This window comes from Heteronotia binoei, chromosome 5, assembly GCF_032191835.1.
Source record: "Heteronotia binoei isolate CCM8104 ecotype False Entrance Well chromosome 5, APGP_CSIRO_Hbin_v1, whole genome shotgun sequence".
NCBI classification, from domain to species: domain Eukaryota; kingdom Metazoa; phylum Chordata; class Lepidosauria; order Squamata; family Gekkonidae; genus Heteronotia; species Heteronotia binoei.
In genome coordinates, this window is record NC_083227.1 from 75,911,886 (window position 1) to 75,938,822 (window position 26,937).

A 26,937-nucleotide genomic window follows, 5' to 3' on the forward strand; every position below is an offset into this window, starting at 1 on the left:
GGGACCCCAGGATTTACAGCCTCTTCCCCCGCTCTCCAAAAAAATGGAAGCGGGGGGAGGGGGGGAAACGGTGCCAAGGAGCGTGGCAAGCTGCCCCATCTCGGAGGAGCAGCTAAGGTGAACCGGAGAAGAGGCGGCAGCAGCACAGCGGCATCGCCCACTCCGCTCCGCCTCTGAGGTAAAATCAGAGAAGGGGAGGGTGGAGGCAGGCCAGGAGCGTGGCGAGTCGTGAATCTGGGTCCTTCTAGGACCCGGACTCGCGGCTCGCCACGCTCCTGGCCTGCCTCCACCCTCCCCTTCTCTAATTTCACCTCAGAGGCAGAGCAGGCGATGCTGCTGCGCTGCCGCCTCTTCTCCGCTTCACCGTAGCTGCTCCTCCGAGATGAGGAGCAGTTACGGTGAAGCAGAGAAGAGGCAGCAGCAGCGCAGCGGCATCGCCTGCTCCGCCTCTGAGGTGAAATCAGAGAAGGGGAGGGTGGAGGGAAGGAAGACATTTAAAAAGGTGTGCCATCCCTTGAAATGCGATGGCCAAAACTCCCGTTGGGGTTCAGTGATGCTTGTCACACCCTTGCTCCTAGCTCCACCCACAAAGTCTCCTGGCTCCACCCACAAAGTCCCCAGAGATTTCTTGAATTGGATTTGGCAACCCTATTGCCAGCTGTTGGGCTAAGTGTGGAAAGCCTCCTCCAGACCACTCCTAAGCCTGCACCTGCAATCTGGCCCATTCAGATAAGTCTTAGCCATGTGTGTTGCCTCACTTACAAAAGTGCAGTTCCTACTTTGCTACGGTATGATATTTCAAGTGCTTAATATAGCAAGTTGTATTCCAGTGGCAACCCTCCTCCGCCAGAACATCTGCTTGATCTGCCTTCCATTTCAGTGTTAGAATTTCAGTGACCTTGCAAAAAACAAACAAACCTGCACCTGGCCTACTTATTTTTTACTCCTAAATCTCTTCCCAGCTGTAGGTGTGACTGTATGATGCAAGAGTGTTCTTTTCCTCCCTTAGAAGTGAAATCGACTATAACAGGAACTTTAGCTTACCATGTCACGTAGTTGGTTCAACTTTGGAACTCTCCTAGTCAGACACAGGAAGGTGGGATAATCCCATGTTACTAATGAACACACAAGAAATCCAGTGGTGTGAATTCATCACACAAAGCTGCCTTATACTGAATCAGACCATTGCTCCATCAAAGCAGGACTTTTTTGTAGAAAAAGCTCAGCAGGAACTCATTTGCATATTAGGTCACACCCCCTGACATCACCATTGTTTTGCACAGTACTTTTTGGATAGAAAAAGTCTAGCTGGAACTTATTTGCATATTAGGCCATACCCCCTGACACCAAGCCAGCCTGAACTGCGTTCCTGTGCATTCCTGCTCAAAAAAACCCCTGCATCAAATTCTACTCAAACTGACAGCAGCTCTCCAGCATTTCAGATAGAAGTCTTTCACATCACCTACAACCTGATCCTTAATTGGAGATGCTGAGGATTGAATCCAGGACCTTCTGTATATCAAGCAGATGCTCAACCACTGAGCCATGACCCTTCCCCTAGTGTCTGCATGTATGTGCAAATTTGCCAGGGGCAAAAGGAGTACGATTGTCCTTCGTTGTCCTGGAAAGAGTTTCAAAAAAGATCCACCATCACACATGGATTCTGTGTTGTAGAGGGTAGTGCAATACAATTATTCAGTTTGTTCATTCGAACCCATTTAGGCCCTCAGGCAATCAAAACTAATAAGCGAAGATTAAAAAGGGGGAAAGGAACCAAAATACCAATTAGAAGAAGTGCTGCCAAGATATTAAGAGTGAAACAGAGTGGTAGATACAAACTAATACTACTGAGTTATGGACTGGGAATGGATAGCGAGACGTGAAAAGCTTCAGGATACATTTCCATTAAATGCTGGAAGAAAGGCAAACAGAACTGCTCCAACACCCTACAAAGTAGAAATAAAATGCGCACTGAGTGATTCTGCAACTTATTGACCCAATTTTGTGGTCTGCATCTCATAATTAGCAGATAAATATTTCCTGGCAAAGTTAGAAAATAGAAATGGAGAGCTGGTATGTGTAATAAATGTTACATAGTTATGCCTTATGTAAATTTCAGATTATTTCATAACCAAAGACTTTCAAATGCTGCAAACAAACCCATCTTTCTACTACTATAACTTTTCAGTTTAGCAAGCCTTCCCCACATGGATTATCTGTCACAGGGTCAGTCTTGTTGGGAAAGTTTTTCCCTGCTTCCCCACAGCATCATGGTGCATTTGTATACTTTCTGGGGATTCCCCAGCTTTTCTCCTCTTTCTCAAATAGGCTTTGTTCCAAAGATTCAGAAAAGATTGCAGTAAAACCTGAGTGGCTGTATTGCGGATGGGAAAGTCCATACACTGTTGTGTGGGTGGGTAAGCACACTACTACTTCTTCTGACCCCATCACCTTGTTTCTCCCCCCTCATCACTGGAGGGCTATTAAATTGACATTATAATATCATTATATTAATATACCATTGTAACAATATGAAAAACAGATTCTCTGAATTACCAGCTTTTATTCTACAAAGTCTCTTGCCTTTTCACTTGTGAAAATGCAGGGCTTTTTTTGAGCAGGAACACACAGGAACGCAATTCTGGCTGGCTTGGCATTTTTTTTAGATGCAAATAAGTTCCTGCTGGGCTTTTTCTACAAGTGAAAAGTGAAATATATAAAGTGAAATGCATATGTAAATGGTCAGGGAAACTGAAGAGAAACCTGTAATGTGGAAGCCCCATTGAAGCAGCGCTTTATCTGCAGCTGCAGTTGCAATGAGGAAAGCACACAAGCCTGTACCCATGTGGAATCAGCTTTCCCTGCAATCATTGTTGCCATACAGCAAGCGACCTGTATCCCACTTAAGGGCCTTACATTTTCCTGAGGGGGGCAGTGATTTTCAGTTCTCCCTCACTGCATCATATTGAGCACCACCCAATTTTTCCCCTAGAGGTCAGGAGACCCTCACGAACAATACGGGGGAGGGATCTGCAGTGGGAGGGGGGGTTGGTAAAAATCACTGCCGTTTCTTAAGAAAAGGGAGAGTGGAAAGTGCCATCAAATCACAGCTGATTTATGGCGATTCTGTGGGGTTTTCAAGATAAGAGACCTTCAGAGGTGGTTTGCCATTGCCTGCCTCTGCATCACAACCCTGGTATTCCTTGATGGTCTCCCATCCAAACACTAGCCAGTGCCAACCTCACTCAGCTTCTGAGATCTGATGAGATGAGGCTAACCTGGCCTATTAAGGAAACTTAAAATGTCTTTAATTTTGATGGACACAGGCTGTTTTAGAAGCGTTTTAGACACAATCTATTTTAGAAGCGTTTAACATTAAAACAAGTCCAGAAAGATAGCTACGTTAGTCTGTTGCGGAATAAAAACCCAGAGTTCTGTGACATATAAAAAATGAATGAAACCTTATTCCAATCCAACGTAAGTTTTTGTGAATTTGAACCCACTTTATCAGGTGCAATGATTGGCTCCTTGCTAGGTAGGCCTTTTATGTAGGAAGCATGAAAAAAAAAAGTGGGGTCAAGGGGCCAGGAAATGCAGGAGGAAATGTAGATGTAGGTGGGTAGCCATGTTGGTCTGAAATCTGAAGCAACAGAACAAAGTTTATGTCCAGGGGCACCTTTAAAACCAACAAAGTTTTAATTCGGGGTACGCACACTTTGTAGTTATGTAAAAGTCAAACTAATCAAGAAAAATATAGAGACCATTCAGAAGTCTTGCTAAGCTGCTTAACATCTGTAATGGTTGAACAGGTGCAACTAACTAGTGAAAGTCTCCAAAATTCTTGATTAGATTTCAACATTACATTATTACGTTTCACTCTGGTACATTGGGGAGGGACGGTGGCTCAGTGGTAGAGCATCTGCTTGGTAAGCAGAAGGTCCCAAGTTCAATCCCTGGCATCTCCAAAAAAGGGTCCAGGCAAATAGGTGTGAAGAACCTCAGCTTGAGACCCTGGAGAGCCACTGCCAGTCTGAGAAGACAATACTGACTTTGATGGACCAAGGGCCTGATTCAGTATAAGGCAGCTTCATATGTTCATATATGTTCTTATGTTCATCCTATATATTTCATGGTTCCTTGGCCCTGTTTGATTCTTTGTTCTCATACCTGCTACTTACAAGTTCTGTCTAGTGAATACCCACTCATTTCATTTGAAGAAGTAGGAATAAAATTCAGCTAGTCTTTGAAGGTGCCATTGGACTGCTGAGAGAAAGAGAGAGAATCCTGACTTTATCATTTGTTTTATAACTCAGGGACCAATTAGCTTCTGTTGATGTCTGATTGTGCTGACAACTGTACAACAGGAGCCATAAAATATTGGCTACTTGAAAACACTAAGCTATGCAATTTTCATCTTGTGAAACCCACCTAACATTTCTCTTTTACACAAAAAGTATTTTTTCCCAGTATGCTGGTTACAGATATCCCTTTCACACAGAGCTTTTTTTTCTGGAAAAAGAGTTGCCAGAATTCTCAAGAGTGAAATGAAGGAGAAACACATGGGTGTCCCTTCTGAACTTTTAAACATTTTTTTTAGAATTTTGTTCCCACAAAGAGGGTCCCTTTAAATACTTTGGCAAGAAGTGGGGTGTGTGTGTGTGTGTGAGTGCCAAGTGGTGAATTTATTACTTGGAATTCAGGTGTGTGGCCAGTGGCCACCCCTCTCTGTCCCCTTCTGAAAGATTTAAAGGGCTCCAGATGACTGGTGGGCCACGTGCTCCTGCCAGTCAGATGGAGTGCCTGTAAATCTCACAGGAGGGGAGGGAGAGAGGTGGCTGCTGGTGCTTGCTGTTGGGGGTGGGGTTTGGGGTGGAGCTTCCCCTGTACAGCCAGTTGGCTGGTGGTGGGTAGGAACACACAAAATCGGAAGATTCCCCACCCCCACCTGCGGACTTGCATCCCTATAGGGATCCCTGCACTAGACTAACAGAAGTAATTGACAGAGGGTTCCACTCTTGTAGTGTTGTATACATACAGTTATCTGCTTTTTCCATACCATTCACCATTACCATTGTTGGAGATACTTGAGCTAGGTAGACCAGTGGGCTGACCCAATTTAATACTATACTCAGGAACTTTTAGTCATTGCTTTATAGATCTGGCAGATTTTGGAAGTCCTTCTGGTATCATTCATTCAAAATGTATTGAGTTGCATCCTATGAGTTGTGAACAGAAGAAACTCACACAAGATTGTCCATGCCTTCCCCTTTCCCCCAGCAGTTCCCCACATGCCTCCAAATTCCTCTACTAAGGCTTGAAAGACCCTCATAGACAACTTGCCAAACAGCACTGGGGAATGGTAATGGGGCAAAATCATGTTCCCTCACTTTCATGAACATAGCAAGTGTTGAGTAGAATCTGCACTGTGGAGAAACGCCATTTTAGTCAGTGGTGGTGCTTCATTTGGCAGGGGTCAGTAAATCCCTCAGCAGGCTTTATAGCCTTCCCCTCACTCCCCCCCTCCCTTCCAGAGCCAAACCAACAACGCTAGGGGGAAAACCTCCTAGAGAGGCAGGAAGTGCTTTTGTTCTTGGCATGTGTGTTAGCAGGAAGAGAAGGGCAGTTGGCAGCTGGCGCTCTGGAAGAGAGGTTGCTTGCCGGTGAGCTCCTGCCTGTGGGGGAGGCCTGCTCAGGAAAATGAGGCCTCCAGGCAGTAAGACAAAGTAAGTCATTCAAAAAGGGCAGGGCATGTCTAGATCAGGGCCAACTGGATGCGTTTATAATCAACTTTTCTTTGTTATGCTGTTTGCTGTGTTGTGCGGTGCTGTGCTAATTTTTTAAACGCAACTGTTTCTGTTTTGTTTTTCTTTCCCTATCTTTTTCTCTTGTAAATAAATAGTTTTTCTATTTTAAATGCTGGCAGTCAATCTCTGTACCACATAGATCCCCAAACCGCTTTAGACCACGCTGTTTTATAACGGGGGCCCCGGGCAAGGGGGAAGGCATGCAGTTGGATAAGGTGCCAATCCTCCAGGGGTGCCCCAAAGAAGTGCTGAGGTCTCTGTGAAACCCAAGTACAGGGTGGCAGAGGACCTTGAGGCCTGGCCTCATAGCTGGAGAGGGGGATTGGGAGTCCTGTTCCTCTCAATCTGAACCCCGGGACTGAGCAGGTGGTGGCAGCGAGCCCAAGGGGCAGGAGGAGAAATAGCTCCCTCCAGGAGTTGGCGACTCAATAGGGAGCTGACGGGACCGGGTCTGAAGGCAGAATTGGGCCGGTTCCGCCACACTTGGCGGCAGCGGTGGGATAAGAACAAACAGAGAACTTGATTGGCCAGGCATTTTTGGTTTTTTTTGATACGTGCAAGCACCCAGAGGAAGCAACAGCGGTTTTGTTTTATTTTCGGGTCAACTGGAATAGGGAAAGTTTAGTTAGTTAGGATGGAGCATGCTAAGAGGCTGGAAATCCTGGAGATTTCAAAGCCACAGCTCCAGGAAGAGTGTGCAAAGCACAAGCTGGAGTGTGACAACATGACTGTAGTAGATATGACAGACCTCCTGTTGGAGTATCATAAGCATGCAGGGGCACCTGCAAAAGTGCCCCCTACCCAGTCAGAAGCAATTTTGCGGCTACGGATGGAACTGGAGAGAATGCGTATCGAGGCGGACCAAGACCGCAGACGGGAGGAACGAGAGAGAGAGGAACGACAAGCAGAGAGGGACAAGATCTGCAGACAGGAGGAACGAGAGAGAGAGGAAAGACAAGCTGAGAGGGAGCTGAGACAAGCTGAGATCCGCAGATGGGAGCAGGAAGAGCAACGTCGCCATGAGCTTGAGGTGCTACGTCTGAAAGCTGAACAAAGCAAAAAGGTCAAAGTCACCCCCAAAGACTTTGCAGTGTACAAGGAGGGAGAAGACCCCTCCACATACCTCTCCAACTTTGAGAGGGCAGCCAAACAGTGGGGGATTGCAGAGGAAGACTATATGTCTTACCTCTGTAGCATCCTGACTGGAGAACTCTCGGCCATCTATCACAGCATGCCTATGGAAGATGGGGGGGTAACTTTTGCGGCCTATAAAGCCACTGTATTTAAAAGGTTTAAACGGGGGCCAGACCACTCCCGAAAGCAGTTCAGGGGTTTGGCTCCACAAGAAGGTAAATCCTATTCTGAATGTGGGGTAATGAAGGAACAAACAGTTCCAGTGTTATTGGGCCGGGATTTGTTGGTTGGCCAGTACGCTATCAATGCTGTAACCCACAGCCAAACCCTCAGAGGAAAGTGGGAGGAGGAAGGCAACTTTAAGGAAGCCACCTCACCACCAACCAGGGAGGGGGAAATAGCCCAGGTTACTGAGGACGAAGAGAGGGCAGTCACCCAGGAGGGGGAGGACCAGCCTATCTCAAGCCCTGGAGGAGGGTGTTCCCAAGGGAAAGAGGGGTGTAGCTTTCCCCAAGTGCAGCAAGAGGCTGTGGATGTTCCTAGCGAGGAAGGGAACCTGTCTAGCGTAAAGGATGTGCAAGCTGAAGAGACCGAGGTGGAGAGTGGAGATTTCACAGGAGGTTCTGAGAGCAGCAAGGCTAATGTGGGCTCAGAGGAGCACATAGCTGAAGGCTTGGGGGAACAGGAGTGGTTCCAGAAGGGGGTCCGGAGCGGCCTTAGGTTGGAACCGGTTCACCAAGTAGCTGTGGATCAGGAAGTGGGATCGTCCGAGACGCTCTCAGAACAGGTTGTCTTGAAGCAGGGCAGACAGGAGTCCTGGGAAGCTGTGGGACCTTCCAGGCAAGAAGGGGGTCAGTTTGGTAGTGCTGAAAAACCAACCGAGGGGACTGAGAACCCAAGCCAAACCCTCAGGGGAAGGTGGGGGGAGGAAGACAACTTTAGGGAAGCCACCTCACCACCAACCAGGGAGGGGGAGGACCAGCCTGTCTCAAGCCCTGCAGGAGGGTGTGCCCAATGGGAAGAGGGGTGCCAATTTCCGCAAGGGCAGCAGGATGCTGTGGAGCCTTCCAGGCAGGAAGCAGCTCAGTTGGCTGACACTGAAAAACCAACTGAGGGGGCGGAGAACCCAGATCAAACGTTGGCTGGGTGTTCTGGAAACAGTGGGACTAGGGGTGGCTTGAAGGAACAGATGATAGGAAGTCTGGGGGAGCCAGAAATGTTCCTGTCTGAGGTTCAAAGTGACCCTAGGCTGCATCCACTGTGTGAGGTGGCAAGGGACCAGAAAGTGGAGTTCTCAGAAGCTGAGACAGGGGATAGGGTGATGGTTTTCCTGCCCCTTCATACTGGTGAACGGAAAGTGGAATGGGAGGGACCCCATGTGATTGTGGATGACCTAGACGAGGCTACTTATGTGGTGGCTATGGAGAAGACGGGAAAGGCAGTTAAAGTGGTGCAGGTGAATATACCACAGCCATTCTCTGCGAGGTCCATGGTGTTGCATATAGGTAGGAAGGAAGGAGACAAAAAGAAGCTGGGACAGCAATTGTTTGGAGCCCCAGAGGGGGTTTTCTGGGAGGTCAGAGTGGACAGAGGGAACATTCCACCAATGAGGGATAAAGAAGAAGCAACTGTGTGGGAACTGGGCAGTTTCCAACCTCATATGTGGGGCCAGGGATTCCCTCCTTTGATGGACCACTCACCCCAGCAACAGCAGCAACGAAGGGAGAGCACCAAACTCCAGAGGTGGTCCTGGGAGATGGAGGAGTACATCTTAAAGACTGGACATTCCTTCTGCATGCAGCAATGCAACGTTTTGTCCAGAAAGGACATGGACACCTAGGTTGTGGGACTTTGTGTATTATTGGAGAAATACCTGAATGTTTGTGTAATATTTTGGTTGATGGGTTTCTCCTTGGTTGGTTGGATTCTGCTACGGGGTCACCTCTGTAGGAGGCAACCCCTCCGGCTCAGAATTTAAGGAGGGGGACGTGTGGAGAAACGCCATTTTAGTCAGTGGTGGTGCTTCATTTGGCAGGGGTCAGTAAATCCCTCAGCAGGCTTTGTAGCCTTCCCCTCACTCCCCCCCCTCCCTTCCAGAGCCAAACCAACAACGCTAGGGGGAAAACCTCCTAGAGAGGCAGGAAGTGCTTTTGTTCTTGGCATGTGTGTTAGCAGGAAGAGAAGGGCAGTTGGCAGCTGGCGCTCTGGAAGAGAGGTTGCTTGCCGGTGAGCTCCTGTCTGTGAGGGAGGCCTGCTCAGGAAAATGAGGCCTCCAGGCAGTAAGACAAAGTAAGTCATTCAAAAAGGGCAGGGCATGTCTAGATCAGGGCCAACCGGATGCGTTTATAATCAACTTTTCTTTGTTATGCTGTTTGCTGTGTTGTGCGGTGCTGTGCTAATTTTTTAAACGCAACTGTTTCTGTTTTGTTTTTCTTTCCCTATCTTTTTCTCTTGTAAATAAATAGTTTTTCTATTTTAAATGCTGGCAGTCAATCTCTGTACCACATTGATCCCCAAACCGCTTTAGACCACGCTGTTTTATAACGGGGGCCCCGGGCAAGGGGGAAGGCATGCAGTTGGATAAGGTGCCAATCCTCCAGGGGTGCCCCAAAGAAGTGCTGAGGTCTCTGTGAAACCCAAGTACAGGGTGGCAGAGGACCTTGAGGCCTGGCCTCATAGCTGGAGAGGGGGATTGGGAGTCCTGTTCCTCTCAATCTGAACCCCGGGACTGAGCAGGTGGTGGCAGCGAGCCCAAGGGGCAGGAGGAGAAATAGCTCCCTCCAGGAGTTGGCGACTCAATAGGGAGCTGACGGGACCGGGTCTGAAGGCAGAATCGGGCCGGTTCCGCCACATGCACAATCATGTAAAACCGGTGTGTGTGTGTGTGTGTGTGTGTATATATATATATATATATATATATATATATATACACACACATATATCCAAGCCCCTGCACAATTAAAAAATAATTTAGCAAATATTTAATATCTTTGCAATACCTTTGATCAGTGAGCCTGAAGATTGGTCTGTTATCTTGTGGGTTGGTTTGTTATATTTTAGGATGTTCCTGCCCTTATTTTCACCTTTACTCCAAATCTGTTCTTTGACCTCCTGGTCTCTAAGTAACTATATCTCAGTCAAGGACTGGTGTCATTCTTATGCTGCAAGGATTGCCTCCTGACTCTTAGATTCAGAGGATTAGTACCTCTGAATGTGGAGGTTCCCCTCAGTCACTGTGGCTAGTAGCTATCGGTAAATTTATCTTCCATGAATCTATCTAATCCCCTTTTAAAGACGTTTATTCCTGTGGCCATCACTACATCCTCTGGCCGTGAATTCCATGTTTTAATCACAACAATATTTTCTTTTTTCTGTACTGAACCTACTGCTCATCAATTTCATTGGATGCCCTTGAGTTCTACTATTTTGGAAGACAAGTTTATCTTTGTCAACTCTCTCCATCCCAGTCATAATTTATAAACCTCTTATCATGTCTCCTCTTAGTCGTCTCTTTTCTAAACTGAAAAGTCCTAGACTCGTCAACCTTTCCTCATAGGGAAGATGCTCTACCCCCTTAACAATCTCAGTTGCCCTCTTTTGTACTTTTTCCAGATCTTCTTCGTGGTCTCTGTGCTTAACACTCATGGGATAGTGCGCCTGTGCCGATCCCCGCATCGGTATCTGAAAAGCCCAGGATTTTTCCGCGCTCGGCGCCAATGGGCATGCGCAGGCGTCCCAATGCGCATGCTCACCAGCACCAGCGCGGGGATCCCGCCAGTTCCTTTCTGACCGCTGCGCTGAGAGGTTTACCTTTCTGTTTCCCCGGTCAGTGAGAATTCTTGGCCTTGCCTTTTTTTCTCGCTTTAGCCCGTTTATTGTTACTAATTAGTTAGTAGTTTGATAGTTTAGTTAGTGTTAGTGTTAAAAAAAAAAAGCATTTTTTTGTTTGTCTGGCGGACTGCCCCTTGGGGTATTTCGCCCTCGCTTTCCCCCGTTTTTCTCAGACCGCTCTGAGTAAGTTTACGTGTGGCTTCTTTCTATGGAAAGTCGCTGGGGGGTTTTCAAGCGCTGCCGTGCTTGTGGGAAGAAGATCGCCCCTCCAGACGGCCATTCCCTGTGCCTGCTGTGCCTGGGAGAAGCGCACCGAGTAGAGACTTGCCCGCACTGTCTCCGCTTCTCGAAGCAGACGAGAAAAAATCGTGCGGCTCGGTTATCGGCGGCGTTAACCGAATCGGCGCTCCGACCTCATTGACCGATGGAGTCATCGGTACCGAAATCGACCGACACCCCGGCACAGGAGCTTGCATCGGCCGATGCTGCTCCGACACTGACTTTGACCGAACTGCCGGAAGAGCGTGGCTCCACAAAACGTTCCCACGAGGGCTTGGTGGATACGCCCGCTAAGAAGCGCCGAGAGGACTCGGGGACCCGAGCTCCTAAGAAGGCGAAATCAAAGGAGAAGCGGAAGCGACCCCGCACTCCTTCCTCGTCGGTCAGTGCATCGACTTCGGCGGCCCCTAAGCTGCCTAAGAAGATCATGGCCTCTCCATGCCGAAGCCCTGCGATTCAGCAACGCCTATCGGCGTCGGAGCAGGAGCCGGAGATCGACCTGACTCAACGCTCATCATCTTCCGGGTCCCGTTGACGGTCGGCCAGCGAATCGACCTCGGAGGTGGAGGCGTCGGCACCGATAGTCCCACCGGTCCAGTTCAGGCCCCGGGACAGGCGTGAGCCGGAACACTTCTATGCACCTCAATGCTTCCCGATACCACCATGGGAGCAACGCAGATGGCAACCTCCCTACTCCCGATACGAATCCTGTCGTTAGTACCCTGAGGACTACCAGGACTGGGAGCGAGCATCGCAATTCTCCTCCATGTCGAGGGTATCGCACCGATCCCGGAAGGCGTCGGCGTCGGTCCCCCCGGATTGACAGTTAGTCCCGGTCGAAACTGTACAAAGATCACTGGTCCAGCTTCCACCGCGAGAGTCGACCCCGATTCTCTCGGGACACTCCGCCCATCAAGACTCCTCGTCATCGGAGTCGGACAATGAAGCCCAAGACTTAGAACCTTCACCGGTCTCCCAGATGGCTGAGGATCTTCCGATTTCGCCTTCGGAAGATTTGAAGTCTTATGGGGACCTAGTGAAACGCGTTGCTGCCACCCTCAGACTGCCTGTGACCCAGCCAGAACCCGTAGTGGACAACAACGTGTTCGATATCATGCAGAAGAATACGTCCACTGCGGTCGCCCTGCCGGTCACCAAGGTGCTCCTTCAAGTTATCAAGGAACCTTGGAGTAAGCCTTCCTCGACTCCTGTATCATCCAAACGGCTGGACCATATGTACAGGGTCCAGGAGACTGGGGCTGAATTTTTATTCACCCACCCATGGCCTAACTCGGTGGTAGTCTCTTCTTCCTCAAAGGCTAGGAAGGTCCACTCCTCTCCGCCTGATAAAGAAGGGAGGAAGATTGACGGAATGGGCCGCAAGGTCTATTCAGCGGGGGCGCTTAGCATCAAGGTATCTAACTATGCCGCCTGCATGGCTAGGTACCAATATGCCGTGTTGGAACAACTTTCCCCATTCCTCTCTTCTCTAAGTTAAGATAAGAGGGCTGCTGCAACCAAGCTGCAGAAAGAAGGTCTCGCTGTGGCCAGACAACAACTGACTGCGGCGAAACATATGGTGGAGGCTTCAGCTAAGCAAATCACCAATGCAGTCTGCATTCGGCGACACTCCTGGCTCAGGTCTACGGCACTCCACCAAGATACAAAAACCTTCATTGAAGATCTGCCGTTTGAGGGTGACGGGCTCTTCAGCACCACAACTGACACGGTGCTGCAAGAGTTTGACAAGAGTGTCAAGACTTCTAAAAACTTGGGCGTCCAATCTACCCCCAAGGCTTCTAGATCCAAGCAGTGGCCTAAGCCCTGGACCAAGAAGCCCTACCAAAGGTTCTCCCCCGAGCAATAGCGTCCTCGACCTGCACAGCTGGAACGACCCTCTTACTCTGGTAACGGCAGGAACCGTTACGGGGCCCAATCCTCCAACAAGTCTAAGGGGACTCGTCCCCAGAAGCAGGGGGTTTGACTTCCCGCAAGCACGCGTCATCGCCCCCACTGTTGGTTCATCCATCCGCCTACGCCCTTTCCTGCCTGCCTGGGAGTTGATCTCCACAGACAGGTGGGCTCTGTCCATCGTAAAAGAGGGCTACAAAATAGAGTTTGTTCAGACCCCGAATCAGTCCGTGGTAGTTACCACTCCCCCTTCCCCACCTCTGCTGGCGGAGGTGACCAACCTCCTACAGAAACAAGCCATAGAGGTAGTTCCACCAGAGGCCAGGACAGGAGGCTTCTACTCCCATTACTTCCTGGTCCCAAAACGGGACGGGGGCCTGAGGCCTATCATGGACCTCCGGAGTCTGAACAAATTTATTCTGTACCAGAAGTTCAGAATGGCTACACTGCAAACAATCCTGCCTCTCATCAATCAGGGAGACTGGATGGCGACCCTGGACCTCAAGGATGCCTACTTTCATGTCAGCATTCACCCTGCGTTCAGACGTTTCCTAAGGTTTGCAGTGGGTGCTCGGCACTTCCAGTTCAGGGCCCTGCCTTTTGGACTGTCTACTGCTCCTCGGGTGTTCACGAAGCTGATGAGTGTGGTGGCTGCCCACCTTTGTCTTCAGGGAGTCGTTGTCTTCCCATACATCGACGACTGGCTTCTTGTGGCAAGGTCGAGGGAGAGCTTAACAGCACATATTGCCATCACTCTGCGTCTTCTCTACACCTTGGGGTTGCCGGTCAACCTTTAGAAATCCCATCTTACTCCGTCAAAGACAGTTCAATTCATAGGGGCTCTGTTGGACACAGATCAACACCGAGCATTCCTTCCTTCGCAGAGAGCAAAGGACATCATCAGTCTGGTACAGCTACTTCAAAGGCGGCAGTGGGGCACGGCCCAGCAACTCCAGCGGATGCTGGGGCTGATGGCTGCGACGACAAGCGTGCTACGTTTCGCAAGATTACGAATGAGGGGACTACAGCTATGGTTCTTGCGCCATTTTCGCCCTCTCTTAGACTCACCTCGAAAGAGGTTCACCATCCCACCTGGGACTCTCCAGTCACTGCAATGGTGGGGATCAGAGAGCAACATCTGCCAAGGGGCTCCCTTCCATCTTCCAACCCCCAATGTGACTATCGCTACCGATGCTTCCCTGTGGGGGTGGGGAGCGCACCTGGAGGATCTATGTGTGGGAGGTCAATGGCCACCGAAACTGAGTCGGTGCCACATAAACTACCTAGAACTGCTGGCGGTTCACTTTGCCCTTCGCTCTTTCCGTCCACTGTTAGCGGGGAGGACTGTGGCACTGCTTATGGACAATACCACGGCCCTGTGCTATATAAACAGACAGGGAGGGACAGTGTCTCGCAGGTTGTGCTCGCTGGCGATGGATCTCTGGACAGAGTGCCTCCAGTGGGACATTTTTTTGAAGGCAACACATCTGCCGGGGGTCCTCAACATACGGGCGGACTCTCTCAGCAGGGGTGCTGCTTCCCCACACGAATGGAAACTGCAATGGCGGTTCCTAGAGCCGGTGTTCCAGCTCTGGGGGTACCCACAGCTAGATGTCTTTGCCACGGCGGAGAACAAGAAGTGCCCCTTGTTCTGTGCCAGGGGAGGTGCAGATCCAGCTTTGTTGGGAGACGGACTCCTACTTCCGTGGGGGGGTTGGTTCCTTTATATGTTCCCACCCCTACCTCTGCTGACGAGGGTAGTCCACAAGCTAGTGCAGGAGAGGCCGCGTTGCATCCTGGTGACTCCTTGGTGGCCCCGTCAGAGCTGGTTCTCGATCCTGCTCCAGCAGTCGAAGGGGGTCTTCTACCAGTTCCCGGCAGATCCGGACCTGTTGTCGGCCCAGGACGGGCACGTACTCCACCACAACGTGCCTCACCTGAAATTGACAGTGTGGTTCATCGACCAGTAGGTTTTTCCACCAGGGTCCAGCAAGTCCTCCAAAGCAGCAGGAAACCTTCCACTCGTGCCTCTTACGAGAGGAAGTGGAAGAAATTTAGTAACTTTGTGGCTGCCTCTCCTAGGCCACCTGACTCTGTTGGGCTTTCGGCAATTTTTGAGTTTCTTTTAGCCTTGGTGGATGAGGGGCTGGTATTCTCCTCCATCAAGGTTTATTTGGCAGCTATCTCTGCTTTCCATGGTTCAGTAGAGGGTTACTCTGTTTTCGCTCACCCTCATTCCAAGAGGTTCATGAAGGGTCTGTTTCGCCTTCACCCTCCTTCTAGATCCCCCCCCCCAGTTGTGGGACTTGACTCTGGTTCTGGACAAGTTGACTCGTCGTCCGTTTGAACCTATGGCAACATGTTCCTTACAACTTTTGTCTTGGAAGACTGCATTTTTGGTTGCCATTACCTCGGCACGTCGTGCGGGGGAGCTCACGGCGATGCGCTGTGACTACCCCTACCTTGTCTTTAGGGAATCAGGGGTCTCCCTGGCTCCGGACATCACTTTTCTCCCCAAGGTGGTTTCTCAGTTCCACCTTAACTTAGAAGTTTCGTTACCCACGTTTTACCCTAGCCCTTCCTCGGATGAGGAACGCAGGTTGCATGCGTTAGATGTTAAGCGTGCCCTCCTGTTTTATTTAAATCGTTCACGGGGTTTCCGTAAGGACAATCAACTTTTTGTCTCCTACTCTGCCCCTAAGTTAGGTTCCAAGATTTCGTCTCAGAGACTTTCCAAGTGGCTTACTGAGACGATTAAACTTTGTTATTTGTTGGCAAAGAAGCCTTTACCTGGACCTATTCGTGGACACTCCACAAGGGCAATGGCCACATCGGTGGAATTCCTGAAGGGTGTGTCCCTTTCCGATGTCTGCAAGGCGGCTACCTGGTCTTCTCCGCATGCCTTCATGAAGCACTACGCGCTGGATGTGCATGCTCAGCAGAGGACTCGGTTGGGAGCTGCGGTGCTGCAAGCTGTTTCTTAAGGTCGACCGTCTTCCCGCCTCCAGGTATGCTTTGCTTGCTAGTCTCCCATGAGTGTGAAGCACAGAGACCACGAAGAAGATAGACAGGTTGCTTACCTGTAACTGTAGATCTTCGAGTGGTCATCTGTGCATTCACACTACCCGCCCTCCTTCCCCACTGCTGACGGTCTCCCTCCAGCAAGGGGCTTCCAGCGGTCAGGAAGGAACTGGCGGGATCCCCGCGCTGGCGCTGGTGAGCATGCGCATTGGGACGCCTGCGCATGCCCATTGGCGCCGAGCGCGGAAAAATCCTGGGCTTTTCAGATACCGATGCGGGGATCGGCGCAGGCGCACTATCCCATGAGTGTGAATGCACAGATGACCACTCGAAGATCTACAGTTACAGGTAAGCAACCTGTCTTTCTGCAATGTCCTTTTTGAGATACAGTGACCAGCACTGTACACAGTATTTCAAATGAGGCCATAGATATATACAGGGCCATTACAACATCAGCCATTTCGTTCTCAATTCCTTTCCTAGTAATCCCTAACACAGAGTTTGCCTTTTTCACCACCGCAGCATACTGTGTTCAGCGTCGGTACATGGGAGCTGGTGAACTAGGCGATTGCCAGCACCCATCCCTGAGCCTCCCACTCGTTTTCTCTCAGCTCTGAGGGATCGGAGGAGCTCCCCGCGATCCCCAGAGCCAAGAAAGAGTGGCATTTCCCTTCCCCAGTGTAATCTGAGGGCACTGGGGAAGCAAAGGCCCGAGTGTTCTTTTGGCTCTGAGGGATCGGAGGAGCTCCCCTGATCCCTCAGAGCCGAAAGAGCAGCGTTTCCCTTCCCCAGCATCCTCCGAGGATGCTGGGGAAGGGAAGGCCTAAGTGATCTGGCCCTGCTTGGCCTTCCCACGCCATGGGAAGGTTGAGTGGAGGGGAGCATTTGCATGGAGGGCTCCTCTATGCAAACGAGGCCATCTGCCCTGCTTGGCCTTCCCACACTGTGGGAAGGTCGAGGGGGGGCATATGCATGGAGGGCTCGAGAAGAGCCCTCTGTGCAAACGGGGCCCGATTTGGGCCAGCGCTGGGAACCCTCTCCCACTGGAGGGTGGGGACAGAGTCTTGCCTGGGGCGGCAAAAACCCCAGTGCCAGCCCTGACTGGTTAACACTTTTATTGAGCTTTCCACTACAATCCCAAGAGCTTTTCCCCTCTCAGTCTCAGCAAGTTCAGACCCCATTAGCCTGTACTTGAAGTTTGCCCCAATGTGCATCACCTTACCAACTATACATTTCATTTGTTGCATTGTCACCCACTCACCCAGTTTGTCGAGGTCCTCTTGGAGCTTTTCACAGTCAGCCTTGGATTTCACCATCCTGAATAATTTTGTGTCATCTGCAAATTTGGCCACTACAGTACAGGGTTGGGGAGGGGAGGAACTTCAGCAGGGTATATTGCCATAGCAGCACTCTCCAAAGCAGCCATTTCCTCCAGGGGAATTGATTTCTGTAGTCTGAAGATCAGTTGTAATTCCAGGACATCTCCAAGCCTCCCCTGCAGGTTGGCAACCCTGGATGAGGAGTGCTTACATACCCTGCTTCCAGTTCACCCTTCAGCCTCTTCTGTTTCAGGCAGCTCTGAAACCTTCCACAAGTCTTTGTATTGCTTCTAACTGGGATAGGGATCAGGTGGGATCTGGGAATACCCCAGAACTGCAGCTTCAGACTACAGAGATCAGTTCCCCTGGAGAAAATGAGTGTGCTGAAGGAAGAACTCTGTGGCATTGTAACCCGCTGAGGTCCCTGTCCCCTTCAGGCTGAATCCTCAAATCTCCAGCAGTTTCCCAATCTTGATCTGGAAGCCCTCCCGTCCCCCACATTACCTGCTGGTGGCCAGGGAAAACTTGGCAACCCTGAATTGAGAGAGAATACTTTCTTATGAAAAACTCTACAGCCTTAACAACCAAAGATAAGGCCATACAGACCTTGAGAGGAAAGAGAAGCTAATTCTTGCAGGCTCACTTAAAGCTATATATACATTCACATGCCTATCTCACATCACAAGTTATTCTCTTGTTTGTGTGGGCAGATCGGTCCCTAAAGAATTCTGATAGTCTGCACTCCCCATGATACTCAGGAGAAAATGAAGAGGAACTGGAAAAAAAGATAGGAAGGATCAGCCTATGGAAAGGAGTTAACAAAAAGTATATGTGCTGTAATCTTGCCTATTATATTCTTATCAATAAAAAACTACAAAATGGAATATATGGCTTCTGTACATGCTTTTTTCTTCTCTCTTTCTATATTCAAGCATTACATGGAAATTCTACTATATTCCTAAGGTTCTGAACACAGCCATTTACAGCTGACTAGGGTAGGATTGCCAGGTCCCTTCATCATGCTGGCAGGGTGTTTTGGGGGGCATCCAGGAATTGGTGGGATGTTGTGCAATGCGCTGATGTCATCGAGAAGTGACATCAACATGTTGGTGACATCAGGGGCAATGCTCTGCTTTTTACGCAAAACTCTATAGTAAAAAAAGCCTCAAACCATAGAGTTTTGCTGCAAAAGCAGAACAATGCTCCCCTGACATCACAGATGTACTGACATCACTCCCAGCTGATGTCAGTGCATCATGTGTAGTGTAATTTTGGGGGGTGGGGACGAATTTCCTCCTGTCCATCATCTGGCTGGTGGCAATTATACCTCACCCCTGGCTCCATCCCCAATGTCTCCCTGCTCCACCCCCAAACTTTCCTGGTTCCACCTCCAAAGTCCCCAGATATTTCTTGAATTGGACCTGGTAACCCTGCATACACCCTGCTGACATATATATTGTTGAGAAATGTGATGGGAATCCCCCACCACAGTTCCAGTCATAATTATTGGCATTTTACTAGGACAATATAAAGGCCAGAAACATACTATAAAAACAAAAAGTGAAAGCTATGTATCTCTTTTATGTTCCTAGGCCATTCCATAGCATGGTGTTTATAGGCTTTTTGGGACCCAAAGGCCTTCTCCACATGACATGACTAACTGCTTTTCACAGGATGTACAATGCTAATGGCATTTCTAATCTTGTATTATCAAATTATATTTTAATTATTAATACTACATGGCTAAATTTTGGGGAACAGTAGTAACTGCCCTTCAGGGGACAATATTCTGGCTGCTAACACCCACATCGGTAATTATAAGAAAAGATTATATCTAGCATGCTTCCATTATTGGGTCCTTTCTCTATAAATTTGATTGAATCTAATTAAAAATTATTGGTCAGGATATACCACATGCAAACATATATATGGGGAGTTTTCCTGAAGAAAGAAAATGAAAAAATGAACCTTTTTTACTGACAAGTTGGACTATCACCCTAAACTCAGAAATCTAGAGCATTTATAGGGTTCTAAATCTAAATCTGAACATGGCTATAGAGTGGAGATCAAAACAGTTGCAGGGTGGGGTCAGGTAAGAGTTATCAGGTCTGTGTTGGAAAAATATCTGGAGACTTTGGGGGTGGATCCAGGAGAGGGTAGAGTTTAGGGAGGGGAGGAGGCTCAGCATGGTACAATGCCATAGAGTCCACCCTTCAAAGCAGCCATTTTCTCTAGGGGAGCTGATCTCTGCCAGCTGGAGATCAGTTGCAAAAGTGGGAGATCGCCATGCCCCACCTGGAGGCTGGCAGCCCTAGGTCAGGTACAGAAAGAGAAGATGTTTATACAAATATTATACAAATCCCCAGGTTTAGAAAAAAACCTATCACCTTAATATTTAAAAAGACCACATGGGGAACAAATAACATTTAAATATTTGTAAATATTACATCTTGTGAAATTACTTTTTGAGAGCTTTCTTGACTAGGTGCCAGGTCTCCCAGATTGATGGTAGACCTTCAGCTGGCAGTTCTCTTGTCCCACTGCCGCACATGCACAGTGAGTTGTCAGAAAACCTGTGGGAGACCTGCTGGGGGGCAGCATGCCAGGAGAAAAAAAAATAAGGCCCTGTCTACTTACAAGAAGTTCTTGCCACAGAGTTCATAGTGATTCCTAGAGCTACCAGTAAGTGAAAATAATAGCTTTATAGTAAAACCAGAATAAATGAGACAAGGTGGTGAGGGATCCCTCACCCTTACTGGGGACTTGGCAGCCCTAGGTGCAGCCCAGAAGTTACGTCATTATATCAGGCAATGCACTAGCATTCACACACAATTTTAGTGTTAAAACCACAAAATTTGGGTCAAATGCTAGAATGTTACCCCTATAAGAAAATGTCATTTTTGGGCCATGTTGGATATGACATCACTGTATTATCAGTGATATTGCAATGTCTTGATCCTGACAGCCATTTTGGATTGTTTAGGCAACTGCACGGATCATTAACATTGTCAGTGAGTGCCCAGGCAACAAAAAATAACTATAGTAGTTTCATTTTGTTAGTTCAGGTCAGTTGCAGACATATACATTTTCTGAATAAATAATCCCCAGTCCACTGTGAAGCTCAATGAATGATTTTTAGCCATCCATTCTCTTAGCCATACAAAGAAGGGGAGAGCTATGCAGACCACTTCAAGCTCCATAGAGGACATAACAGACATTTAAATCATCCTGTATTTCTTGGATGAAGAGTGGAATAAAAATTTATCTGATAAGTGGCCAAGAGAGTCACAGCCGGCTGACAACAGGCAGCCGGCAGGGTCTGCTCCACAGGGTCCTAGTGCCCCACCTTTGCATAGTGACGCTCCTCGTCACCAGCCTTTTCGTACAGCAAACAATCCACTTGAGAGCATCCTGTTCCTCCCCACCCTTTCCCTGCAGCGTGGTTTTGAGCTCCCCCCCCCACAAAACCGCTCTTCATTTGCATCACCATTATCACGGGGCTGCCTTCTGCTGCCAGCAATGCCACAGACCGTACCGGTCCGCTGCAGATGCACGCTCTTGTAAGCCCAACCCCCCTCCCGCAACCAGTTCCCAGCTCCCCCACGTGGCAGAGCAAGTAGCGCAGCCCGCACGCCACCCTCCCAGTGAGTTGTTGCTGGCCGCTTGCCTGGCAGCGACGGCGAATCCCCTGAGAAGAGCTGCCATGGCGCAGCCGGAGTGAGTGGCAGGCTGGGGAAGTTGAGGACAGGACGAGGAGGAGATCCCCCCCAGAAGTGGTGGAGGCAGCTGCTCCCCCTCCCCCCACAGCAGAAGGGTGCTGGCGACGAGAGTGACAGAAAGAGAAGGGGCTTCTCTTCCTCCCTGCCACTCTCATCGCCACTGCCCTCCCTTCCCTGTCACTCCGCAGCAGAAGCACTCCCGGCCTCCTGCATGGGTTAGAGGGCCCACCGATCAGCTGATCGGCCGGGGGCTCTTTTAACTGGAGGGGGAGGCTGGGGACTGCTTCTGCCCCCTGCCCTGCGCTCCAGGATGCAGCAGAGACCGGGGAGGCTGGTTGCCCCCCCCCCCCCAGTCAGGGCCCCTCGTAGCTATGGGCCTGCCACTTAATGAGTTTCTGACTATAGTTGCCAGCTGAATGGGGGAGAGGACATAGGGATACCACTAGTGTAATAGTGTGATATCACCTCCAGATCTTTCATGGAAGTGACATCATGCCATTGTGCCAATAGTGATTTTTAAATTAATTCTTCTTCCACCACCCAATGGAACAGAGGGAAGGAGGGGTTGCCAGCAAAGGTCTCCTGCCATAGCAGGACACCTGGCACCCCTATTTTTGACAGAAGTAGGATTTGAACCAACAATCTTCCAGATTGCAGCTATGCTGCACAGCTATATTATGTATTTAAAAGAAAAGCATACAATGTGTTAAGGGAATCCGGGCTATTCCAAACCATTTCTTAGAGAAAATAATTATTTCTTGGGTTTTTTGCTTTAACTGTTGTCACAAAGTTGGTTTCCTTGTCCATTTGTATTCCAAGAGTGAACCTGTTAGGAGTGCAGCTATTTTAATTTTTTTTTCCTGTAGGACTGAAGCTGACATGTAACGTAGGGCTGCCAGCTCTGGATTGGGAAATACCTGGAGATTTGGGAGGTGGAGCCTGGGGAGGGTGGGGTTCGAGGAGGGGAGGGACCTCAGCAGGGTATAATGCCACAGTGTCCACTCTACAAAGCAGCCATTTTCTCCAGGGGAACTGATCTTGGTTCTCTGGAGATCAACAGTAGTGGGAGATCTCCAAGTACCTCCTGGAGGATGGCAGCCTATAATGTCATCATTTTGGATCAGCTTTTCTTTCGCAGAACCATGCTTCTGTGGAAAGTTAATAAATGTGTCTAAATTACAGTAATTTGTGTTGTTTCATATTTGTGGCATTCTGAAATGGGATTATGTTTCAACAGCAAATATATATATATTTGCTGTTGAAACATAATCCTATTTCAGAATGCGACAAATATATATAAAATCAGTTTTCTCCAACACACCCCATCCAAGGTAGGCAAATGCATCCATATAAATACATTTAAACTATATAAAACACTCTACATCATCTTTCTCTATCGATACATGTATACTGCCTATAGGCTTGCCAACCTCCAGATGGTAGCTGGAGACCTCCCACTACTACAATTGATCTCCAGGCAACAGAGATCAGTTCACCTGGAGAACATGGCTGCTTTGGAAGTTGGACTATATGGCAGCATACCCCATTGAAGTCCTTCTCCCTCAAACCCTGCCCTCCTAAGGCTCCATCCCCAAAATCTCCAAGTATATCCTAATCCAGAGCTGGCAATCCTAAATGCTCCCCATTATCGATCTTTTATGACTAGTAAAAAAATGAAATGAAGCAGTGACCACACAGGGAATCTAAGATGACTTTTAAAAAGATTTCTTTGCAGACATTTTTGGCCCAAAGACATCACACCTGTACTGCAAACTTCAAGGTTTCATTGTAATAGGTAACCTGGGGCCATCACAATATGCTTGATCTTTTTTTGGTTAAACTCTATCCGCTACCTTCTTAGTAGTTCTAAATACTGAAGCATATTCATAGAACATTTTATGGTCTGAAACTGCAAGCTAAGAATATGAACATCATATACCAAAACAGTGAACAGAAAAAACATCCTGTTCATCTTTAGCAGGTGTGTGTCATTCTTAATTGTATAAGTAATCTATTATTCCTTTTGCCCCAGCTGATACTATTAAATGAATTTGCATTCCCCCCCCCAAAAAAGTTATTTTTTCTCCTTTCTTGTCTTTTTACTTTGAGTCAAATTGAGACAGACAAATTGCTATTAAGTTTAACAGAGTTTTCTCTTGGTTATAAACTTATAATTAAAGGACTGTTAAGATGAGCGTCAAGTTAATAGGAAGCCAATGGAATAACAGTGATGTAATTATAGACTTGATTGAGATGTGTCCTCCTCCCCTCCCAGCAATGAGACAGAAAATAACCTTATTGATGTCCCAGTGCACAAAGCTTCAAACACTTCTGCAATTCATTCAACATCACTTTCAAACATTGATTACTATAGACTTTAGTAGCAATAATGAACTTTACACAGTTCATATCAGTTGACTTTGAGCAAAGTCCATAGATTAATCCTTTTACTTTCAAGAACCAAAACTGACAATGATGCCTAGAGGAACAGACAAGAGCAACCGCACAAAAGCTAGAAGTACAGAATGCAGCACGGCAGCTATTGCCCTGCAGCCTCCATTCACTGCAATGGAACATGCATGAGAGAGTCACATGCCCCCCTCCCGAAATGATGGCTTCTAATCAGAAAAGAACGCAGGAGCATTGCCCAGAATAATGATGATAAAAAAGGCTCAGTCAATCTCTGTGGCAGTGAAGCCGTAGCTAAAAATTAACTTTGATTTCCCAGTGTTTCTTATATGTAATAATCCATTGCCACTGGTTTATTGGTAAGCATTTAGATCAAGGAATACCCAACTTTCCAATATATTTTAAAAATGGGTGCATGCATAACTTTTTAAAATCTTGTATTTATAGAAAACTGCTTGAAAAAGGGAGATAAGACAAGTAAACTTAAGGGTATTCTTGCAACTCCCAATTCACAGGAAGTCTAGTTTCTCCAGTCAAAGCTAACCTGTTTTACATAAATATGTGTAACAATACCTTTCTGTCTCCTGGTTGGTAGGCTGCTGTTTGTTGTTCTCAAAAGCTGTAAAACTGCTCATATCCACATAGCCATCATTCTCATTAGCAGCAGATAATGCCCTGCTAGGATCTTCAAAAAATTCAGTAAAAGTTCCTGCCCTAGTGGGCCTTCGTGGAGGAATTTGTATATTTTCATAATCGGAGTTCATTGCTGGAATATTCTCATAGTCAGAAGTATCAGCATTAGGAAATGATATAGACCTAGGCTTAGTTAAGGGAAGGGGCATGAAAGGTGGCCTTGAACGGTCCTCAAAAGACTCCACCCTTGACACACTCCTGCTAAAGGTTTTGGGTGTCCCTTTTCTCTTGCCATCCTTGTAGAAGAGAACAGTTGGAGACTCAGAGGCCCTCAGCTTGCCAGTCCGTGATTTCAGCTGAGGTGAACTACTCAAACTCCTCCTGTCCAGTTCCATGACCCTGGAAGGTCCATGATAACTTGACTCTGAAGAGGATCTTGAAGAAGAAAGATGAACATCCACATGGACTTTATTTTCTGTCTTCTTTTTGAACTTCAGTGTGAGGAACTTTTTAAAAGAGGACTTCTTTTTCTTGCAGTATTTATCAGGAGAGTCATTCTCTATTAAAAGTGACGGTGAGCTTTTAGTGATTGGCTTTTTGGTGATACAGGCTAGTTCAAACGGAGGTGGTATATCAACAACTGAGGATGGGGTAGACACCCCACTGGATGGAAGGTGATTTCTCTGGGAAAAGCTACCTGATGAAGCAATTATACAAGGCAAAGAGAGGTCCTCTGTCCTGTTTATTCTATTATAATCCATTACAGAGGTATCAGACTCTCTGTAAACAGAGACTGGGATGTCTTTGCCTTCTACTGAAAAAGATCGAGGATATAAAATAAAGCGCCTGGGCTTTGCAGGTAATGCCCTATTCAATTCCATAGGCTTTCCATCCAACAAAGTGAAGGTATGGCTTAAATCCTCAGACACCATGGGAGTTGTGCTCAAGGGTTGCAAATCAGTGTCTGGGCCTGTTTCTTCTGGAACTGTTTCTGGTACATATCCAGGTACTTTTCCAGAAAGGGACCTTGTTCTAGTAACAATGCTTTTCCGATCAACAGGGAGCAAGTGGTTTTCAGCATCCAAACTCCCTCCCTCCCTAAAACCACTTGAAGCATCTTGAACATCAGCCTCTCCTATTACTTTTCCAACATCTGAAGGTAGGCTATCTCCCAATACATATGGGTTGTCCAGGGAGTCACTGGCTGTTTCTCCATCATCTTTATCATAAGCAACCACCACTTCAGGGGTTGGTGCAGATTCATCAATCACATATTCATTGCATGTATTTGTTTCAGTTTTGCTGCAACGGCATTCATTCAGATCTTCTGTACCACAGCATGTATCTTCAACTGATGTTTCATTGGGTGCATCTAGGGCAGTTTCCCCACCATCACTGTGCTCCACCTCATTCACTTCGTTATGTGATTCTGGGCCTTCCAAAGCACTTTCATTGCAATCTAATGTAGATACTTCTGCCAACAGTGACTCACTTTCCAGTCCATTAACATCCTGAAGGGCAAAGGGCTGATTGTCACTAGACATTTCATTCTCTTCTAATGGCAAATTTTCTGGAGAGTCAGGGGCATCCTCACTGCATTCCTTCTCAAAGGGAATAATCTGGCAGTTGTCATCTGCAGTCTCCAACTCCAGCACATCATCTTTTTGTTCTTCTGGGTCTTTTGTATCACACACTGTCTCTGTTGTTTCCTCCTCACTCTTCATCTCAGTGGTTTGGTAGCCATCATCTATATGTTCTTCCAGTTCTATGCCAGTTTCACAGTCAGCATCAGGATCAATTTCCTCCTCTTTTCCAGCATCAGTTTCATTAGCAGTCCCTCCAAATGCCCTTTCTATATTGGATTCAGATCCATTAAGTTCTAGTCTACTGGCTGCTTCTTCAGAATCATCAGCAAGAATACTGGGACTTTCACAAACATCCTCTACAAGCTCCAACTCTATGTCCAAGGATGCTCCATTTCCATCATTATGTGTGGTACCCATTTCTGTGTCAACACTGGGTTGCTCATCTCCCAAAGCTTGGAGAGAATCTTCTCCTGGATCCTCACAAATTGGAAACAGGTCCTCTGAAGTAGGTGTTGGCTCCTCTAAATGCCTTAGAATAATATCTTCACATATAGTATCCTTCAAAACTGCACCTCCATTCAAAATTTTATTATCCATATTATACTCATTATTGTCCTTTATCAAAACCAGTTCTCTGAATGTTTCATCAGCCCCATCTGCACAGTGCATTTTGGTTACACTAAGACCAGTTTCATGGTCTAGATTTTCATACCCAGCATCCTCTTTTAAATCTTCAGGGCTGTCAAGAGTTTGGATATCAGTTGGTTCCAACAAGTCCTTGTCCACTGGTTCTGTGTTATGTGAAGAATCATGGTTCTCTAACTCATTTAGTTCAAGATCAGAGACCTCATTGTTGATGCAGGTATCTTCTTCCTTACCTGCTGGTGCTCCTGGAGCATCTAAGACATTGTCCTCTGATTCTTGCAGTTGTTCAAAGTCATTAGTTTCAGAAATTACAATATATTTATCTTCAGCTCCTAGTTCTGAGCACTCAGTGGTGCACTGATTTCCTTCACAGAGCTGTCCTGCTGTACATATTAATTTTCCATTGGTACATTTGTTAAAGTTATTGTTGGCGTAAACACTGGATCGCTGTATAATCACGGGATTATTGTCACTGGAAATTTTTGGCTTGGGTGCAATGGGTGGTTTTGGACCCCTAGACATAGAGTTTGAATTGTGAAGTGTACCAGACTTCGACAGTGATGGAGGAAATTTGGAAGCAAGTTGACTGAGAATCTTTGGTTTTGGTGCTAGTGGTGGTTTTGTGAAATCTGTGAAATAAAGAAGT

General features: G+C 47.7%; 1 protein-coding gene across 1 annotated transcript in view; it reads right to left on the reverse strand.

The window, feature by feature from the left end:
• FGD5 (FYVE, RhoGEF and PH domain containing 5) overlaps positions 1–26,937 on the reverse strand; it is a 272,449-nt gene that overhangs the window by 217,185 nt on the left and 28,327 nt on the right. The window contains exon 2 of the mRNA XM_060239650.1: positions 24,001–26,920. Coding sequence (XP_060095633.1) covers positions 24,001–26,920 — 2,920 coding nt within the window. The remainder of the gene's footprint in view (positions 1–24,000; positions 26,921–26,937) is intronic.